This window comes from Tupaia chinensis, unplaced genomic scaffold, assembly GCF_000334495.1.
Source record: "Tupaia chinensis unplaced genomic scaffold, TupChi_1.0 Scaffold000054_1, whole genome shotgun sequence".
Taxonomy (NCBI): Eukaryota; Metazoa; Chordata; class Mammalia; order Scandentia; family Tupaiidae; genus Tupaia; species Tupaia belangeri.
In genome coordinates, this window is record NW_006159512.1 from 2,916,599 (window position 1) to 2,937,639 (window position 21,041).

At 36.5% G+C, this 21,041-nt stretch overlaps 2 protein-coding genes and 1 non-coding gene across 13 annotated transcripts in view; 1 reads left to right on the forward strand and 2 right to left on the reverse strand.

The window, feature by feature from the left end:
* ANKS1B (ankyrin repeat and sterile alpha motif domain containing 1B) overlaps positions 1-21,041 on the reverse strand; it is a 1,163,098-nt gene that overhangs the window by 866,263 nt on the left and 275,794 nt on the right. For all 11 annotated transcript variants that reach the window (XM_027775658.1, XM_027775657.1, XM_027775654.1 and 8 more), the window contains exon 9: positions 12,240-12,383. In XM_027775658.1, coding sequence (XP_027631459.1) covers positions 12,240-12,383 — 144 coding nt within the window. The remainder of the gene's footprint in view (positions 1-12,239; positions 12,384-21,041) is intronic.
* GARIN6 (golgi associated RAB2 interactor family member 6) lies at positions 4,511-5,167 on the forward strand. Its single transcript, XM_027775538.1, is given in 5 exon segments — positions 4,511-4,616; positions 4,698-4,721; positions 4,724-4,945; positions 4,948-4,991; positions 4,994-5,167. Coding segments are annotated over 5 exon segments (570 nt in total).
* Positions 18,348-18,480, reverse strand: LOC114009788 (small nucleolar RNA SNORA66). Its single transcript, XR_003551177.1, has one exon. It is a non-coding gene; the product is annotated as a small nucleolar RNA SNORA66 (small nucleolar RNA).

The window sequence follows — 21,041 nt, forward strand, 5'->3', positions numbered from 1 at the left end:
TTTTTTTTTTTTTTTTTTTAGAGGTTTTTGCTATAGGGCACGTGTGCTCGCCAGACACACAGAGACTGAGAGATAGAAAGCAAGAAATCACCCCCCAGAGAGGATGGCGATGCCACAATCCCTTCTCCTCCATTCTCCTCTCGGGATCTTGGGCACGCACGCACGCACACTTGCAGGGCGAGAGTTTCAAGCCACCGGGTCCGGGACGCAAACCGCGGTCAACTACATGGAAGTCCAGCGACATAGCCATTACGCTAACTGCTGGTCCTGATACAGGTATGTTTGAGAGGCTATAGAGATCCTGTTCCAGCCTCCAAGTCACCTAGGACTACAGGCACATGTGACGATGTCCATCTGTGCAGCTTGGTTTCAGAACCAAATCCAGGCCTCCCTTGCAGCCCAGGCTTGCTCAGCAGCACTCTACTGCTTGGGCCACCACAACTGGGTCTCAGATAGATTTTTATGAAGCTTTCTGAACTTTTTAGCATTGAAGTGCGTGCTCATGAGGTAGTTTTCTAAATAGCTACAGGAATTTCAGATACGCTTCATCAGATTCATGAAGACAGAGACATTTTCCAGAAGGCTTCTCACAATGGTTATCAGGCCAAATAAAAGAGGTTCAACTGTGGTTGATCTAATGACTGGTTTAGAAAACTTAAAAGTCGATAGGTTCTCCAAGTAATATGGTTTCTAGATTCCCTGAAGTCCAGGCAATTAGCTCAGTGCTATAATGGAACATATTAAAATAAATATCTTATCACATATGTGCATTCCATAAAAGTGCTTTTAAGAAAATCAGGATATCTGTATTTTTGTTTTTTGAGAGGTTTTCGCTATAGGGCGCGTGCGCTCGCCAGACAGACAGAGAGAGACAGAGAGACAGAAAGCGAGAAATCACCCCCCAGGGGGGATGGTCACACCGCAATCCCTTCTCCTCTATTCTCCTCTCGGGATCTTGGGCACGCATACACACACGCCCGGCGTGAATTTTAAGCCACCGGGTTCGGGATGCGAACCGTCGTCGACTATGTGGGAGTCCAGCGACACAGCCATTATGCTAACTGCTGGTTCCCCTATCTGTAATTTTTTTAAAGCACCTACATTCAATTATACTGTATCCAGTCTATACAATTTTGACTTTCAAAAGTACCAGACCACTTGGATACTTTTAAAATGTTAGTTTGCTAAACAAATATTAGGTTTGTTGATTTTGCTAATTATAAAATAAGTGACAAACTTGAAGTGGAAATTAAAGTATAAGGCTGGGGAAAATGCTATTAATATGTAAATAGGCCTCTCAATAAATTTTCAAAAATACTTATCAGAAATAATCAGACATTTCAAAATAAAGGGAAGAAATTATGTTTGGATTTAACTGCAGAATTAAAGACTCAAGTATGACTATATATGTATGTATGCATATGTGTTTTCATGTATCTTAACATGTCAACAAAGATTTTATAATCTTAATTAATTAATAATATTTATAATAATTGAAAAAATTCCTCAGAGCTTTTTTTAAGAAATATTTTAACTTTTTTTTATTTACTTATTTTAATTTGACCAGCGAGGGACAGAGATAGAAAGAGAGAGAAAGGGAAAGTGAGAAAGCAAGCCACCAACTCCAGGACTTGAACCATGATCGGCCACGTGAGAGTCCAGCGCCCTTAAACACCACACCACCTGCTGCCCCCCCCCCCCCATGTGCTTTTTATAAAGAACAATAATAATAATAAAATAAAAATAAAAATATAGTCTGATAGTGGGTAAAGAACATAAATGTGATATTCATGGCTTTTTTTACTGCATGGCCAGTGCACAAAGCCAGTAAATGTTTAAAATTTTTATCAGCAATTTGAGGGTGAATGCCATGGTTTGAATATGGTCTGTCCCTCCAAAATTCATGTGCTGCATTTGGCTGGAACCACCATCTTCCAGTAATTCACCAAAGTGACAAACACAAAGCGAAAGAGGAGAGGCACCCAATATATGTTCTCTAGGCCTTTTAGGAAACATGGAAACATGGAGTGGCTCCTTTGTCAACATACATGAGAATCTATAAGAAAGGTGATATTGTAGACATCAAGGGAATTGGCATTGTTTAAAAAGGAATCCCCACAAATGTTACCATGGCAAAACTGGAAGAGTCTACAATGTTACTCAGCATGCTGTTGGCAAAATTCTTGCCAAGAGAATTAATGTGCATATTGAAAATATTAAGCATTTTAAGAGCAGAGATAGCTTCCTAAAACATGTGAAGGAAAATGACCCGAAAAAGAGGGAAGCCAAAGAGAAAGGTTCCTGGGTTCAACTGAAGCTCCAGCCTGCTCCACCCAGAGGAGCACACTTTGTGAGAACCAATGGAAAGGAGCCTGAGCTTCTGGAACTTACTCCCTAGGAATTCATGGCATGATGCGTGTACAAAATGAACTAAACTATGGTCTATAAAAAATTAAAATCAAAATCAAAAACCCTCATGTGCCGAAATTTGTTCCCCAGGTTTGGAGGTAGTGAAATCTGTAAGAGGGGAGGACTAGTGTGTGGTGTTTGAATCATGAACCATCACCCTCATGAATAGATTATGCGGTCTTGAGAGAGGGAGTGAATTCTCTCTCAGACAGAAAGGGGTAGTTCCCATGAGAGTGGGCTGTTATAAAGCTGGGTGTTTACAGGTTGCACTGACCCTTACACTTCTGATGGTCATATTGTGATTTAGGATCAAAGCCTGGCTAGATGCTGACTCCATGCATTTCACTTTACGGTCATGAGAGTTGTGACCAAATAAATCTCTATTCTTTATAAATCACCCAGTTTGGGGGATTCAGGTACTACTGTGCCACGACACAACAAGAGACTAAGACAGTGAGTCAAAACGTAAAATTTACTGTGACCAGGGACCAGCAGTTGGCGTAATGGCTATGCCGCTGGACTCCATGTAGTCGACCGTGGTTTGCGTCCCAGACCCGGTGGCTTGAAACTCACGCCGGACACGTATGCATGCGTACCCAAGATCCTGAGAGGAGAATGGAGGAGAAGGGATTGCAGCGTGGCCATCCCCCCTGGGGGGTGATTTCTTGCTTTCTGTCTCTCTGTCTCTCTCTGTCTGTCTGGCAAGAGCACGTGCCCTATGGTAAAAACCTCTCAAAAAAAAAATTTACTGTGATCGTATGGATTTTTAAAAAAAGATATCACTAATAAAAATAACTTTTTTCTGGTAAGAAATATTTTTTTTCTAATAAGAACAAAGTATGTTATTCAGAGATAAGTATTAAACTGAATATAACTCCATGTCCAAATACACATGCAGATAATTTTCCATAAGTTGAATCCCATTTACACTACTAGTTTCAAATCTGTTCATTTTGTTCTTAAGGAAAAAAAAATTGCTTCGGGAATAACTTTTCATGTAAATTAATAGGAAATCACACAGTCATTTTTATGGCTATAGAATAGTCTCTCACAGATGGGACCAGCAGTTGGCATAATGGCTATGTCACTGGATTCCCATGTAGTCAACTATGGTTTGAATCCCAGATCCAGTGGCTTAAACTCAAGCAGGGCATGTGTGTGCATGCCTGAGATTACGAGAAGTGAATGGAGGAAAAGGGATTATGGCGTCACCATCCCCCCTGGGGGATGATTTCTTTCTTTCTGTCTCTCTCTGTCTTTCTGGCAAGCACATGTGCCCTATAGCAAAAACCTCTAAATAATAATAATAATACTCCCTAATTAATTTAAACAATCCCCTTTGAAAGATACTAACTTTTTTTATGTATGTTATATTTCTGCTTGATAGATATCCTGTACTAACCTGTTTATCAGCTTGTCCAATTCTCTCCTGAAGGCAAATGTCTACAATTAGAAATGCTCGATAAGAGTATGTAGAACACATATATTTTAAACTCTTATACCTAACAGAAAGTTTGCTTAACCCACTTTGAAAGCAATTTGCCTGTACATATTAAGATCCCCAAATACCCCCTAGGGAGGAGAGGAGTAGTCTGCTGAGCTGGGGAGGAGTGCTGGTGATGAGGGACTAGAGTAAAGTGGAGAAGACTATGTCCCTGACCTAAGGGAGGGGCTGGTAGGTAACTGGAGCAAAGTTCCTAACGGGCAGGAGAAGATAAAAGCAATCCTGCAGGTTAAACGGCAGAGACGAAGGCCTTGGTTTCCAAAGATGATGAGAGTGGGATTAGCAGTCCCAAGTGAGCACCAACATGTACTTGTGCCCCCTGATATCTGCCTGCTTTGACACCTGCAAAAGCACATCTGTATGCCAAAATAGGCCCATTCACTAAGCAGGGTGATGGTCTGGATCTAGGGGCCTGAATGTCTCTGGCAGAGAGCAGTGGGTCATCAACATCACCCTGGTCCTCAGTCTCTCCAGAACAAGAAAGCCTGCAGAAAAAGACTGCTTGCCCACCAGCCAGAGAGGCCAAGACACGCTGTGAGGTGTGTTAAGGGAAGGGGAGGAGTACCAGGAGTTGTTTTGACAATTATAAATATAGCCATGACCAGTCAATTATATTACACAGTTCAAAGCAGTCTGACAGCAGGCATGTTTAATACCACCATGGAGAAACTGCAGCAACAACTGTGCAAAGACCTGTACACTACTAGGTTGTTGGGAAAGTCTTGATGTATTTTCCATGTTTTCCTATGGAAAAATACACCATGACTTTCCCGACGACCCAATGTATTCAAGTATGCACCAATGTTTGAGTGACTTTATGCAAAAGAGGACTGGCTGATTTGGACAGCTGTGCCTGAATGGTGAGGGTTGGCATCGTTCACGTAAGCCCCAGTCTCTTAGTACCTGACACCATGCTGCTAGCTTGACCAGCTGCTATCTGCAATAACTATGTCAGATGGGGCCCTGCCACTCAAGAAAGATGTAACAAGCCTACAAAGATCTTAAAGATAACCAGGATCCTTCGCTTGAAGTTTGAAAGATAACCATCTATAACAGTAAAAAACGACAGCTCCACCTTTCAGGTACAAGACAGGGACACAACATCTTTTTGCTCACTGGGAAAACCTTATTTACCTCCTGACACTACCAGTAGAGACTTACAGTGGTACTCAGGCCCTCCTGACTGGGACACACTGGGTATGCCTGTTTGATGGAAAAGAAAAGAACCCAGCAGTCAGTCTTTGCAGAGACTAGAAAGTGAGGCCACAATGCTTTTGGAAGAGCAGACAAGTGTCCTGCAGAGCTTGTGGTGCTGAGGCTCACTGCATTTGGAAGGGCTTGAAGCCAACAGAGCCTCCATTTGGAGGCACTGGTACACTGGGGAGGTTTCTAGTGCTTCTCCAAAGTGTTCTTCACATCTGAATTTCTAAGATTCCTCAACTGTCAGCAACTCTTAATTTCATATGCAATGCTGTATGTCATCTACAGCATAATGATCATCGATTCTTGACATGTGCTACTCCAACCTTGGCAGGCTAATATGCTGTGTGACATAACGTCTTCCTGTGTCTGCTACTTACACACAAGGGTGGCAATGCTTGTGTCCATGTGCAACAATTTTCTCTGGCTGTTTAGCTGTAGTAATAGAAGGGAGACCTTGCAGATCTCACTTTCTTTATCTCACTTACTTGTTCTCCTTAGGCATGTGCTACAAAGTTCCAGGGCAGGAATAAAGATCAAGTCAACATCAGGAGCCTTCACGTGAATCCTGAAATGATGGGGCCCATCTATTATGGTTATGCTACAGAGGGATGAATCCAACATACCAAGAGTTTACACACTCCTGCAGTCACAAAATTGCAAGGGGCAAGGGTGGTAGCAGGAGCAGCGATGGGAATAAGAACCAGCACAGCACAGGTGCCATGGATGTGGCTGCAACTGAGTCTGCAGATTCAGAAGAAACCACAGCACCAGCAAGAATGGGCCTTCATAGACCTAGGAGGAAGCACAGCCATGCAGGTGCTTCCAACATGTCTTAGTATCACAGTGAGGGCTGTATGCAGGTTCTTGTTCCCAGAGGGTACTTTCAATGTAACCACAAGAGCTGCGGGCCTCCCCAGCCAACTTGCTTATAAAACAGGGATTATAGTATCACCTTCAAAAGAGTGTTGTAAAATCTCAATGGGATAACCTATCTAGAATGCTTAGTGCAGTGTAAAGTACACGATAGGCACTACATTAAAATTGTTATTATCATTAGTGGTAAAGTCACCACCATTTCATTATGGGCTAGATGCTACAAGTCAATTATGTTATGGTTCCCGTGGTAATTTAACTTCTTTGTTTAGCATTTGTGGGGTGACTAGAGGAGCAAAGACTACCAGCCAAGCCTGTTGCAAAAACAGGTGAAGGTTCAGTATGGGAACACCACACGTCAACTTGAAGAGTGAAGTCTAACTGAGTGAACTGGATGGAAACCAGAGGGTCTCCTCCCGGTAAGATTCATTTTTTAGGAACAAGTCTCACAGCCCTAAATTACATGGACATTGCATCTAAGACTGGAGGAAAGTCACATCATTTATCATAATACAATCTGTCAATTCCAGTTCTCTGCTCTGATAACATACGCTACCTATTAACAGGAACGGTGGTGATGAAACTAATGGCAATTTATGATCAGGCTCTGAACTGTTTATAACTTCTTTTTAACTTAATGTTCATGATTAAATCAATATAGGACAAAATAAGATGCAGAAGATTACTTTGAAAGATGTGACTCTCCGTGAAAGCCAAAGAGAGTGTTTCTAAAATCTCTAGAATACATAACCAGGCAAGAGCAACCAACAGAAAGTAGGAAAATGTAAACAAAGCCCAAAATACAGCATGATATTGTAGTTTTCAAAACTCCAAGTTTAAATCATAGTAATGCACTCCTTAACTATGACTCTGAATAGATCATCTGTTTCTTCCTTTAAATGGTTACCTTGAAGGCCAGGTGATACAGTGGTTAAGGGCTAGACTCCCACATGGCCAACTGTGGTTCGAGTCCTGGATGCAGCGGCTTTAAACTCATGCCAGGCGTGTGTGCATGTGTGCTCAATATCCTGAGAGGAGAATGGAGGAGAAGGGATTGCAGCATGGCCATCCCCCTGGGGAGTGATTTCTCGCTTTTTCTCTCAGTCTCTCCGGTGAACACACACACCCTATAGTAACAATCTCTCAAAAAAAAAAAAAAAAAAAGTGGTCACCTTGAGAATTATATATCTGAAATAGGTAGCACAGAGTAGCACTATATAAATAGTAGTGATTAGTGATTATTATTGTCAAGAGCGCTAAAAAACATTTTGAGTTTAACCATATCTTCTAAAAAGGGTTTCATTCCCTAGTCTCCTTCATTCTTGATCTCTCTTCTAATATTTTCTCCAACTTTAATCTATCTTATTTATTTATTTATTTATTTATTTTTAGAGAGTGATTTTTGCTATAGGGCACGTGCACTCACTGGAGAGACAGAAAGCAAGAAATCACCCCCCCCACCAGGGGGATGGCCGTACCACAGTCTCTCTTCTCTCGTCTTCTCTCAGGATTTTGGGCATGCAGGCAAACATGCCCAACGCGAGTTTCAAGCCTCCAAGTCCAAACTCAAACCACAGTCAGCCATGTGGGAATCCACTGATATAACCATTCTGCCATCTGCTGGTCCCAACTTTAACCTTATTTAACTTTGAAATTATTCTATAAAAGCTCTACTTATACTAAATCTTTTTAGATTTTTCCAAGAATTTTAATTTCCCAATGTTATTTAAAATTCTAAATTTTCACAAATTTGAAAGGAATTGCTTTTTATAAAAATATCAATCTAGATACAATAGAAGGACAAAATGGAATAAAATACATTCATGAGCATGAACTCCAAAGTACCCATCTTTTGGCCTGTTTATTCCAGTTTTAATATTCATGTAGGCAGAAAAAAACTACAACCTGTATATAGGATCAATTAAAAAGTAGACAAAACTTGGAAATCAGATCAGCATTCTAATTTGGCAAGTAAAAAATCTGTTCTAGTCTAAAAGTAATCATCACATAGATAATCTCACCCCCAATTAAGTCTGTATTCTTTCAATAATATTCATGTTTCTGAAGGTTAGGACCAAGCTTTGAATATTACAGATATTTGATACATATTCACTGAGTCTAATTAAATTAAGGATTATAAATGTAAAACATAACATTTTAATCCAAAAAAAATCTAAGCATATAACAATTTACATATGAGCATAATAATTATATGATTCCAAAGGCATCAGTAGCAGACTATAAGGAAGTGGTCTTCATTAAGCCCTACACACACAGTGCTTATGGCTTAATGATTTTCAATCGCTTCCAAAAATGCTTCAGTCCTGAGACCAGGGCTTCAAAATACGAAAACATTTTACAGGTTAGGTGTTCTGGTTTTAAAAATTCTGAGGTTATATTGTTGAGAAATCACAGATGTGATAAAACTGTTTTATGTGGTATATAGCTTCATTGCAATACACTTTGTATGATACTAGAAATCCCTAAAAGATTTTTAAATGACCAAACTGTGCATTCTCTGCAGATAGAGACCAGCTTTCTTTATCTGAATATTCAAAGGGTGTTACCAGTGTAGTCCCTTGATAATCACAGAATGGGTGGTTATTAAAAGCATGGCACATTTTGCATTTCTTTTCTAACACTTCAATATAAATACTGTTTGACTCAATCTCTTTGAAACTACATATCCCTTTGGTAAATATTGTTTAAATCTCCTTCTGATTATAGATCTTGATGTTTATTACTACCAGATCTTATTATTAGGTCACAAACTTCTTATCATTTGAACCAATACAAATCTTCTAACCTTACTCCTTTTAATCAAACAGTATAAAAGATAATAATTAAATTAAGGATAATATAAAATGATTAAAAAGGCTGAATCATATGCTCAGAAAATTCTACGTAATAAGCTTAAAAATCTGAGGAGTTAAAAATTGTTGCAAATTATACATTCATATACTTATATTTTTAATAGCAAAACTATAAATTTTCAATAGTTATACAATTAAAAAATATATATGCACACACACGCACACACACGCACACACACACACACACATATAAAGATGCTAAAGGATAGCCCATAAGCAATAATATTCATAGAAACACACAACACATTCTTAAGATTTTATAGTGACAAGGACATTAGTACTAAAAGAATACTTCTGATTTGGTCTACAAAAAAAAATAGCAGAAAAGAATACTACATCTCAAGTAAATTTATAGATTTAATGCAATAAACCTATTAAAATGAAATAAAATACTGCAATTAAAATCCCAACAGGATTTTTTAACTTTTTAAACTTGACATAGTAATTATGAAATATGAATTTAAAAAAGCAAACAATCGATTCAGATAACAGTTATCATGTACCAATGAATAATACCAACACTGAATCATGTGGTGTAAAAAAACAGGAAAGCAGAACTAAACAAGATTTCAGAAGTAAATCCCAAACAAACAGGAGAAAATATAATGAAAAGAATGTTAATTATTGTCCAATAGAAAGTCATATGAAAACTAGATATCAATAAGCAAAAAGCAAAATAGAGCCATAATTAGAATTTATATTGAAAGGCATTCTAAATGAGATAAATTAAACAACGACAAAAAGCAGGACTAAGAAGGTTAATAAATTTGATTGTTTAAAAAAATTATACAACAAGGGAAGCAGGTGGCATGGTGGTTAAGGGCGCTGGACTCCCACATGACCAACTGAGGTTCAAGTCCTGAACCTGGCAGCTAGCTTTCTCACTTTTCCTCTCTCTCCCTCTGTCTCTCACTGGTCAAATAAAAATAAATAAATAAATAAATAAAGTTAAATAAAATAATTCTAAAAAAAAAAAAAAATACAACATACTTGCACACTTATACATACACAAATTAAAAGGAAACGAAAAAATTACATACTGGGAGATATTTTGTGGTAAATGCAACTAGTTAAATACCTAAGCTATCTAAAGAACCAATACATTTATTGAGGCTATAACCAGTCTTTACCAAAAGATGGCCAAAGTTAAGGACCAGCAGGTGGTGTGGTGGTTAAGGCGCTGGACACTCCCACATGGCTGACTACGGTTCAATTCCCAGACCTGGTGGCTTGCTTTCTCACTTTCCCTCTTTCACTCTTTCTCTTTGTCTATCTGGTCAAATTTAAAAATAAATGACTGAAAATTAAATAAATACTTCTTTTGAAAAATGGCCAAAAAAATCAAATGTTAAAAAATTATAAACCAAAAGCATGTTACTACTAAGCTTAAAATAATAAAATAAAAATTAAAAATATGAAAGTAATTAGTAAAGTAGTGGAGAACCATATAGAACCATATTATTGCTGGCTTTTTATCAATATAAACAGAATAATCTGGCTATTAAAATACAAGCCTTAATATCTTACTTTGTTCCAACAGTTCTACTTTCTAAGATGTAGCACAAAGTGGTGATTAAAAAGTATATTTTTACAAAGACATTAATTTTATGAAAAGAAAATAACAGATAAAAACATTCAGTTGTTAAACTGTTAAGTAGATGGGGTGTACTAACAAAATAAAACTTATACTTGTTAATATTCCCTTTACTATGCAGAGATGAGATAAAAATCTATATGGAAAAATTTTAATTGAATATATAAAACCATAGCATACACATTTGGTCACCGATTTATTCAACTATCAATTCTAACTTTATTCCAGGAACTATGTTGACATTAGACCATAGATGTTGAACATCAAATAATGGAGTCTTGGGGTTGGTCCTATGGCCCAGTGGTTAGGCAGCTGGATCCCTACAGCGCAGCAGGGGCTTGAAAAATATGCCAGGTGTATGTGCATGTATGCCCAAAATTCTGACAGGATGGAGAAATGGAAGAGAATAGATTGCGGCATGACCACACCTTATTGTGGGGTAGGGAAGCTTCCCCCTTCCCCACTCTTCTCTCCATCTCTCTCTGTTTTGCACATATTCTCTGACAATTTTTTAAAAAATAATAAAATGAGTTTCTACCTACAGGGAACTCAGTCCAGCATGTATTGACAATTCTGTACAGGTTAGGATAAATTGTATTCATAGTCCTATAAAATATTTTTAAGTACTATACATTGATTTGAATATCTGATTTAGCTTTCTACAATAAAATAAGATTGGAATTTGAGTGGTTCAGAAATAAAAATGTGAAAAACATGATTTCTCAGATAGAACTGCTTCGTATTTTTGGCAAAACCAAATATATATATAATATATATATATAGAGAGAGAGAGAGAGAGAGAGAGATGACACTTTTCTGGACAATTACTGTGGTCATTTTCTGTCCTAGACTACTTTTCCCACCTATGTTCTACAAAGTCAACCATCTCATAGACAGATATTTTTATTGTGACTTCAAATTTCCTAATTCTACAATATTTTGATAATTTCTGAAGCTCCTTTAAGGGCTATGGTCATAACACATAACAAGAATTTGATGGTGATATTATAGAATTAAAATTGTCTTTGTGAAGTGAGATCACTTCAAACTCAAACTTATAATCAATATTTTAGTGTTCTGGTCTCATTTTTGGATTGTACTTCAAAGTCCTCAGTAGCGTTCATTCGCATTATTCTACAATGTTCCATTTTACAGAGAAAAATAAAATTACTATGCTTTTTTTTTTTTAGAAGTTTTTGCCTTAGGGGGCATTCATTCACCAGAGAGAGAGAGAGAGACAGTAAGAAGGAAAGTGAGAAATCACTCCCCAGTAGGGATGGCCACCCCACAATCCCTTCTCCTCCATTCTCCTCCCAGAATCTTGGGCACGCAGGTATATGTGCCCAGTGTGATTTTTCAACCCTCCCTGTCAGGGACTCAGACTGTGGTTGGCCATGTGGGAGACCAGCAACATAACCACTGTGCCATCTGCTGGCCACACAAATCACTATGCTTCTAAAAGCCCTAATATGCTTCCTTATAACTGTATGTTCAGATCACTTTATATTACTTTTTTAAAAATGGAATTCTTTTAAATTATGTATTCCTGAATCATATTAAAACCTCAGAAACAAGACAAACTTTCTGCATCATAACTACATTTTTTAATTACATAATGTCTTTGCATATGCATACACATGCACAAGTTCCATGACCATTTTACTTGGAGCTTTAAAATAAACTGCAAAGTGAACAAGATACTAACTGAGTGAGGGGGCAGATATTTAAAAGCATAGACAGCCATTTCTAAGTTTTGTTGAGCCTTAATAAAGCAAAGCTTTACCTGTGCAAGCATGGGGAAGCCGAGATTCCTACATCCATTACAAGGAGTTAATGCTTCCCAAAGTCCTGAAGGCCCACAGGTGTTTTCATCGTCATCTTCTTCTTCTATCTCTCCTGGTGACAAATTTATTGTAGATGAAGTTCTCTGAAATTAAATTTATATTACACCAATATATTACATTAATGTTACTTAAATATCTTAGCATCAATTAAATTACATAAATCACTTGCGATATATCTTAGCAAGCAAATGTCAGTTCATTTATAGCCATAGTTATACGACTGTGTCATGTTACTAAGCAAAAAATATGTATATTTCACCCTGAACTGGAAGTGGAAACCTTACTAAGGTTCATAAAATAAGACATTGACTTGGCCATGGTAGCACGCACTGGTAGATGCTGCTACTCAAACCCGAGTCTACATGGGAGGCCTCGATTTTATTCTCAGCCTAACCTGAACGCATGGCACAATGAGTTCCTGCTGAGAGTGCCTGTTTCCCTGTCATGCCAACTCATTCTCTTTCAAGAAGTAAAACAAATTTTAAAAAATTTAAAAAAAACAACTTTCTCTATTCTCTCCTCTCTGTCTCTCAAAAAATAATCATAATAGAATACAAAGTTCATAACTAAGAACTGGACATGATAATGTCCCAAGAAAATATATGAATAGCAACATATGAGAAAAATCTTATGGTTTATCAAGAATTTAAATTTAGGCATGAAATTAATGGAAAATGCATTCAGACAACCAACATAAAAATAATGTACTTTATTGAAGTACTGATTACTACAAATCCCATTTGTTTTTTTACAATGCCACCCAATTGAACTTTGTAAAATTTTATATGGTACAGATTACAGAGGTAATACTTTTAAAATGTATAATGAGACTTCAATGTTTGGCATGCATATTTACTCTTGTTACCATCAAAATCCTACTAAAGTAACAGAAAAAGGGTTGTAAAAATGTTTAAACTATTAAGGACAAAAACAATAGGAGAGATATTAGCAGATGAGCAATACCAAGAAAACTTCCAGATAATGATGAACAATTTTTGGGTAACAGATGGATAGTTATTATGTGATTTAGCAAACTTGAGAATGATAAAAGCAAAGTGTCTGTATGGGGGCAGAATTGGAAAGACTGGGCTCCCCATGCATGTGTAAGTTTGGATGGTATTGAAACAGGACCAAACTCAATATCAGGAGTTAGACTCCTAGACCCACCTCCTTTTCACACAGCCAGAATACAACCTTCACCATGGTTATGTATTAGAGGCTTATTTTCTGGAGAAGTTAAAGCAAAGGGATTGTAAATTGTAAGAATCCATATACACTGAGAAGGTGCCTCTATAAAAATCAACGGAATTAAATAAATATATATGCAGTAAAACCACACCCACTCAGTGCCTTTCTATATTTGCTTAAGAGAAACTAATAGCCAGGTAGATAGCCCCCAGATAGATGACTACAATAATCCTTTCTGTAGAAAATGATCTCCCAAGGAAAAAATTAAAAGTCTGTAAGTAACAAGGAAAACCATGGGCTCTATTTCTTAACACCTACTATGAAGCCACCTCTCAAAAAGTAACACTCACATAAGCAGTTATAAATATAATATTTAGTCAAATATAAACAAGGATGATGATATATTTCAGGAAAACTTCTAACAGAGACCAAAATAAGTCCACAAAAAAACATTATGAATAGTATCCTCAGAGCGAGGAGAAACAAGAACAGAATGCTACAAAATAAATAAATATTGAGTTTTGGGGAAAGTTATGACACATTTTTGCATAGAAAAAACAGAAAAATGCCATGACTTTTCCCAATGACCTAATATTTACATAAAATCCAATAGAAAGGTTGGAAAAGAAATAGGAAAAATTACTGATAGAATAAAATATTAAGAAAAGTTAAAAGCAAAGAAAACTAAGGATTAAACCTAAAGGTCCAACACTGGAACAATAGGAGTTCCAAAACATAAAACAAGAGAGATATGACGATCAAAGGAACAAATGCTAGAAATTGAAGAAAAATTCCATATTCAAAGAGTGTGATGAATGCTTGGACCAAATTTTTTTTAAAGACAATGTAGAAATTTAAAGAACCTTTTTGTCTAAAGTGCTTCAGAATACAGTGGTCAGCACAACACTTGACAAATCAAGACAACTGAAGTTAGTAAAAATATCCTGCATATTGGATTGTAAACAGCACTTCCCCCAAAAAGTTGTTGCTTTTTAAAATAGAAGGTAAGACTATTTTTTCCTCTTATATTTAAAACTTTTTTCTGCATTTACTTCTTAATTTCCCCTTTAACAATTATTAGTAACTAAGAAATAATGAAATTAGGTAGTTGCTTAATCACTTACTGCCTGTAAAATGCAATAGTAATGCCAACATTATACTGAGAACTTACTACATGAATTGTGTCTTAGGACTATTGTTCATTCATTATTTTAACTCATATAACAGCCCTTTGAGACAAATATTATATTTCTCTCATTTTATAGATGAAGATACAAAGCACAGAGGGGTCAGGTAAAAAGATCACACAGCTGGTAAATGAGAGAAAAAGAATTCTAACCCAGACTGTAGAACTTACACCCTCTTAACCATTATGTTATGTGACTTCTCATTTGGTGCAGTATCCTAAAAAAGACAATATATTGAAAACCAAGCTAATATAATTAAAGTTTAAATAAAACAGGAGTATTTTTGGATAGGTTTCTGCTAAATGATGATATTCCGAGAGTGACATTTTGCCATCTGTGACAGCAGGGAAAATGTCTGTAATCTGATACAGAGAAATCCAAACTTTCATAAATGCACATTTATCAAATTAATAACAAAAGGTGATTATCACAAGGATTTTTGATCTTATAGATATTCGGGGTAAAAAAATAAAATATTGGAAAGTCTAAAATCTTAATCAAGTAAGAACTCCTGTATGTTTGATCAATGCTATCCACAAAAACTAATAAAATTATCAAGGACTTATCTTTTTCACCAACCCATGACCAGTTAAGTTTGACCATCAATGCTGATGTGGCAAGACATTTTAAACCATTACATACTTGGCAAAAAACTACTGATGTAAGTTAAACAGTTCTTTTCTACTTTTGTTAATGACACGACTATTTAATACAATAGTATTGAAAACTTCCTCTATCATCTCTTCTCTAAAGAAAAAAGTCTCTTCCCCAGTCATAAATCTCTAGTCATTCCCCATTGCACAGCAAATAATACCCAAATTCTTTAATCTTGGCATAGTCAAGGTTCAACAGTCTATTTTCAGCACTTTTTCTTATCCCATTATACTCACCAAAGATTAGAACCGAGAGTAGTTCTCTGTACATATTATAATAGTTAAGAAATTGGACTGTAAAATTAGTCATGGATTAAAGTTCCAACTGTCCTACTTATAGCTAAATAATTTTCAAAAGATGTGACTACTACCAGCTTCACTTGCCTAATCTATGCTATAAAAATTTGGGGCCAGAGGGACCAGCAGTTAGTGTAATGGCTATGTCACTGGACTCCCATGTAGCCGACCATGGTTCAAGTCCCAGACCTGGTGGCTTAAACTTATGCTAGACACGTGTGCGTGCATGCCCAAGATCTGGAGAGGAGAATGGAGGAGAAGGATTGCTGTGTGGCCATCTCCTCTGGAGGGTGATTTCTCGCTTTCTGTCTCTCTGTCTCTGTCTCTGTCTCTCTGGTAAGCGCATGTGTCCTATAGCAAAAAAAAAAAAAAAACCCTCTCCAAAAAAAAAAAAAAAAAAATTGGGGGCCAGCAGATGGCTTAGCAGTTATATCACTGGACTCCCCCATGGTCAACCACCATTCAAGTCCTAGACCCAGTGGCTTGAAACTCAAGTCAGGCATTTACGCATGCATGACCAAGATTCCAGGAGAAGAATGGAGAAGTTATTGCAGCATGGCCTTCCCACTAGGGGGGTGATTTTCCGATTTCACTCTCACTGGGTGTGTATCTTCCCCCCACCCCTTGCTCTGGCAAGTGCGCATGCCCTAAGGCAAAAAACCTCTTAAACAAAAATACCACAGAATCTCCTTCAGCATTTTCTCCTGATAATTAAATGAGTCAATGAATATAAAATAGCTGATACATAATAAGGTTTTAATAAATATTAACTACCATTTTTAGCTATCATTTGCTTATGATTTCACTGATTCAAAATAAAGTTCAGATTTCATCCCTTACATAAAATTTTCCTGATTTACTACAAATATAAATGTCACTCTCTTATGAGTGCCCATAGCTATTTATGTGTACTTGTTATTACAGGATATTTCATATTACTATTATATGATACCTGAGATGATAGATAATAGGGCTTTGAACTTATAAAACATATTTAAAACCTAGCTCTGCAACTTCCCAGCTGTGTGACTGGGTTAATCACATAACTTCATTAATCTTCAGTTTCCTTAAATACAAAAGTAGGTATAATAATAACTATATAATAGAGCTAGGTAAGGATAAAATTAACTGCTTGACAGTGACTGGCACATAAAGATAATCAGTAAGTACAGCTATTTTTATGATTACCTTTTTCCTGAGTTATGTACACATATGGCATGCTGTACACACACACATATGCATGTGGCTTATTTATACTGATTTTAAATCATTTTAAAGAAAACATTGCCTTATTCTCATTTGTATTTCTTACAATGTGATGTGCATAATGGAATTTAATAAATACTTATTGAATGAATTATGGAATGAATGAACTTCAAGCTATCATTTCCACTTGACTACCTAGAAAATTTTACTGATAAAAAGGGTGTATGTAATTGTATCACAACGTCATGATTGCTGTTTTGGTTTTCTTTTACATTAACCATTACCAGTAGCTTTAACAGAAATGAAGAAATTTATCAGTGGTTTAGCACTGCCCCCTAAAGATGATAAATAAATTGGCTGTATAATGCCATAATTTTTAACCTTATTTCTTCAAAGATGACTTGGAAAAATTTTATAAAACTAAAAATAATCTTCAACTATATATAAGAAAGAAGCTACATGAGCATAGCTAAACTCAGAGGATTGTTTTATTTCAGATGTGTTTGAATCTTTTTACTGGAGACCTAACTGTATTCATAAAGTTCCAGGAAAAAAAAATGCAAAAATTCTGCTATAGAGAATAGCCACATATATTCTCCTACTGAGAATTCAAGCCACAGTTGGTCATGTGGATTCTAGCTCCCTATGCAAAGGGACTCTTTGAGAGTACTATGAGACACCCCTTCACCTCGCCATCCTCCCCTCCCCCACCAAGTGTACATTGTCAGTGAAGTCAAGGATTTAAGTGTAACACCCATCTGGTCAGTAAGAAAAAAAAAAAGAGAGAGAGAGAGAACAGACCTGGGCCTGGGCCATAGCCTAGTGATTAAGGGAGCCAGATTCCAAAGCTGACCATGGTTCATAATCAAGCCCAGTGGCATAGAGAACATGTGAGGTGCATGTGTGTGTGTGTGTGCTCTAAATCCAGGGGGCACAGGATAGAGAAATAGAGAAGGGACTGCAGCATGACCATGCTCTGTTGGGGGTGCTTTCTCCCTCTCTCTGTCTGTGGAAAGTGTATGTGCCCTCTGGCAATTTACAAAAGAGTGAGAGAGCGAGAACCTAAATTTATATCATTTGAGCCTGCTGGCTTTCTTAGTTATTACATGGTAATTACATAAAATAAATATTGGACTGATTCTACATTATTGCAAAGGAAACAATGACAATTCATTAACACCATGAAAGCACAAATTTGAGCACAGAAAGTACTTTCTATATCAGTCTAACTTGAAGAAATGGAATTTCACAGTAAATTGGTGGTTCATGCATGTGTATAATTTTTCATATAGTTGGAACATATTGGGTCATTGGAAAAGTCAAGACACATTTTGCATAAAAAAAAACACATTATGACTTTTCTGACAACTTGATATATATGTATCTATAGGCATGTGAGGAGACCTCAAGAGATTCATGGAAAAATCAAATTAAAGAACAAATTTATTTTGGTGCAAAAATTTTGAAATCCACACTTTTTTTTCAAATATGCATTTTGTTTGTTCATTTTAAGTTACACAGTACTAGGATAGAATGGACAACCTCAGTATCTTCTGAAGATAATACATTTCTATCACCAAAATTTCTTTAGCAATCCCATTTCCTTTCACTTCTGTCATACCATGCAGAGGTGGTGATTGAATTTGCACATATAATATACATTTTTCTTGAGCTTTGTGAAGATCCCTTGTACGCGGCATTAAAAATATAATTATTTGATAAGTATGCATAATCGTGCTTTATAATTTATAAAATGCTTTTGGATACAGAATAGTTTAATAAAGTTAAGATTATCCATATATTACAAGTGAAAAAGATTGATGCTTAAGATGTTACCCAACTTGCAAGATAATTCCAAAAATGAGGCTGTATTATAATCCAAATCCTATCATTTTTAGGTCCTATTATCTTTCTAACACACCACAGAAGCAAGCTCCTAATTACTAGACCTCTTCAAAGGGCAGCAGATAATCAAGACATTCAATAGAACTATCAGCGCAAAGGGACGAGGCAAAAAGAATCGGGCAACTATCAGAAGTGGAGATGGAAACAAAGGACAACTTGGGAAAGGTCAGCAACATGGACTACCATATAATGTAGGCACAAGACTTCGTCTTTATTTTTCAAAAAATGAAATCACTTTATTGATTTCTAATGAAATTTAAATTAATACATGTCTATTACAAAACGAAAAAAAAATGAATCATTCAAAATGAAACATTGTAAAGGAGAAAATGAAGTGATCCTAACCTCACTCACACTATCAACATTCAATATTTGACCTTCCAGACGTTACACACTTCACCAATGACATTTTTAAGATAACCTCATAAATTTACAGTTCTAAACAAAGGATGCATACCCCCTTTTTGAACTTTCTATGGACTGTCAATGTTATCTTGAATGTATTCTCTACATAATGACTAGAGAACATATTTTTTTCATATGAGAACACAAACTTTCAGCTCCTGGGGGACCAGCAGATGGCACAATGGCTATGTCACTGGACTCACCTGTAGTTGACTGCAGTTCGAGTCCTCGACCCAGTGGTTTAAACTCATGCCGGGCACATGTGCGTGCGTGCCCAAGATCCCAAGAGGAGAATGGAGGAGAAGGGATTGTGGTGTGGCTATCCCCCCCGAAGGGGTGACTTCTCGCTTTCTGTCTCTCTGTCTCTCCTTTTGGTGAGTGCACATGCTCTATAGCAAAAACCTCCTCCTCTGGTCTAATCCTCAGTATTGTTCCTTCCTTAGAGGTGTTTCTTTTTCTGTCTCCCAGAGTTTCACTCTATCCATTCATAGATTGATGTTCAGCTAAAAATTCAAAAATAGGCAGTTCCCTGGACCTCTGTGTAGTACCCTCATTTCTATCCCTCTGCCTACAAATTCTGGCAGGCTCAGTTTTCCCCAAGTCCAATCTCTGCATTTTCACTGCAGTGAAACTACTTGACTCTGTCTCTGATCTTCTTCATGCTGTCTTTAGGAAATCATATCTGGGCAGAAAGCTGAAAAAATAGTAGCATATACTTCTATTTATTTTCTATCAGAGACTGTGGTCCTCTCTCCTATCCAAACATGAAAATGTATTTTTAACATATATTTGTCTATTATTCTACTAGTTTACAGAAAGAATTATTCCTTACCCTGTTATTGCCTCATGTAAGTTTGCCAAAAAAGACACTGTTTAAACTAAGATATATATATATAGATAGATAGATAGATAGATAGATAGATAGATAGATAGATAGATAGATAGATAGATATAGATATAGATATAGATATATAATTCATATTTGGCTCTCCAGTTTAAAGTTCTCTTCTCTTCTTACATTATTCTAGCTAAATCATTTCACACCCTCTATTCTGTAAAAATTTATTAAGTTTCTTAGTGTTTATTCCCTTTCTCATACTGTAAATGACACATTAATCACATAAAATGAGTCTTTCCTTCCATAGTCATGCTTTCTTGCAGTTTCATAATTTCCAGATAAATGCATGGTCCAGGGAAAATAATCTCACCTGTCACATAATAGTTATCCAGTTACTATTTTAATGAATGTACATACCACTTAAAATCAACCTGATCTTGTAAACATAATTCCACTACCACTTAAATTAATTTAATTAAAATTATATTTATATCCAATACTTCAAACAGATTTATTTAAGTGTATTAACTACTTATTGATCAAAACTACTGTCTACAAAGCTAAACTTGAGGAATAGAAAAGAGAAAGATAAACATGTCAAGAGCTCTTAATGCAAAGTATAAAAAGCTCAACACAAGGTATAAAAAGGTACACGTAACTATACCATAAAAGTATGCTAAAAGCATAAGAATTACAGAGCTCTGAAACAAGATATTAGGAGAACATAAAGAAGGAATTATTCCAACAAGAAATAGTGAAGGAGAGAATTGAGAGTGCTTGCATTGTTACCTCATGAGGTAAAAATTCTGACAAAAGAGGGAATGGGAATGAGGTAGAGGATTGCATGACCGCAGCAGTATCAGTGTACTTGCCTGTTTAGTAAATCAATATGTGAAGAGGCAGGTGGGGTGATGAGACAGAAAAACTGAATAAAGGCTCTGCTGTAGAAAAATGAGTAGTTTAAAACAGGTTCAACACTTGTCAAGCTCCTAAATCTACAGTGACCAAAAGCCAGAAAGCCATGGAAACCAATGATGAGTACATGAGTTTTCATAATCTATG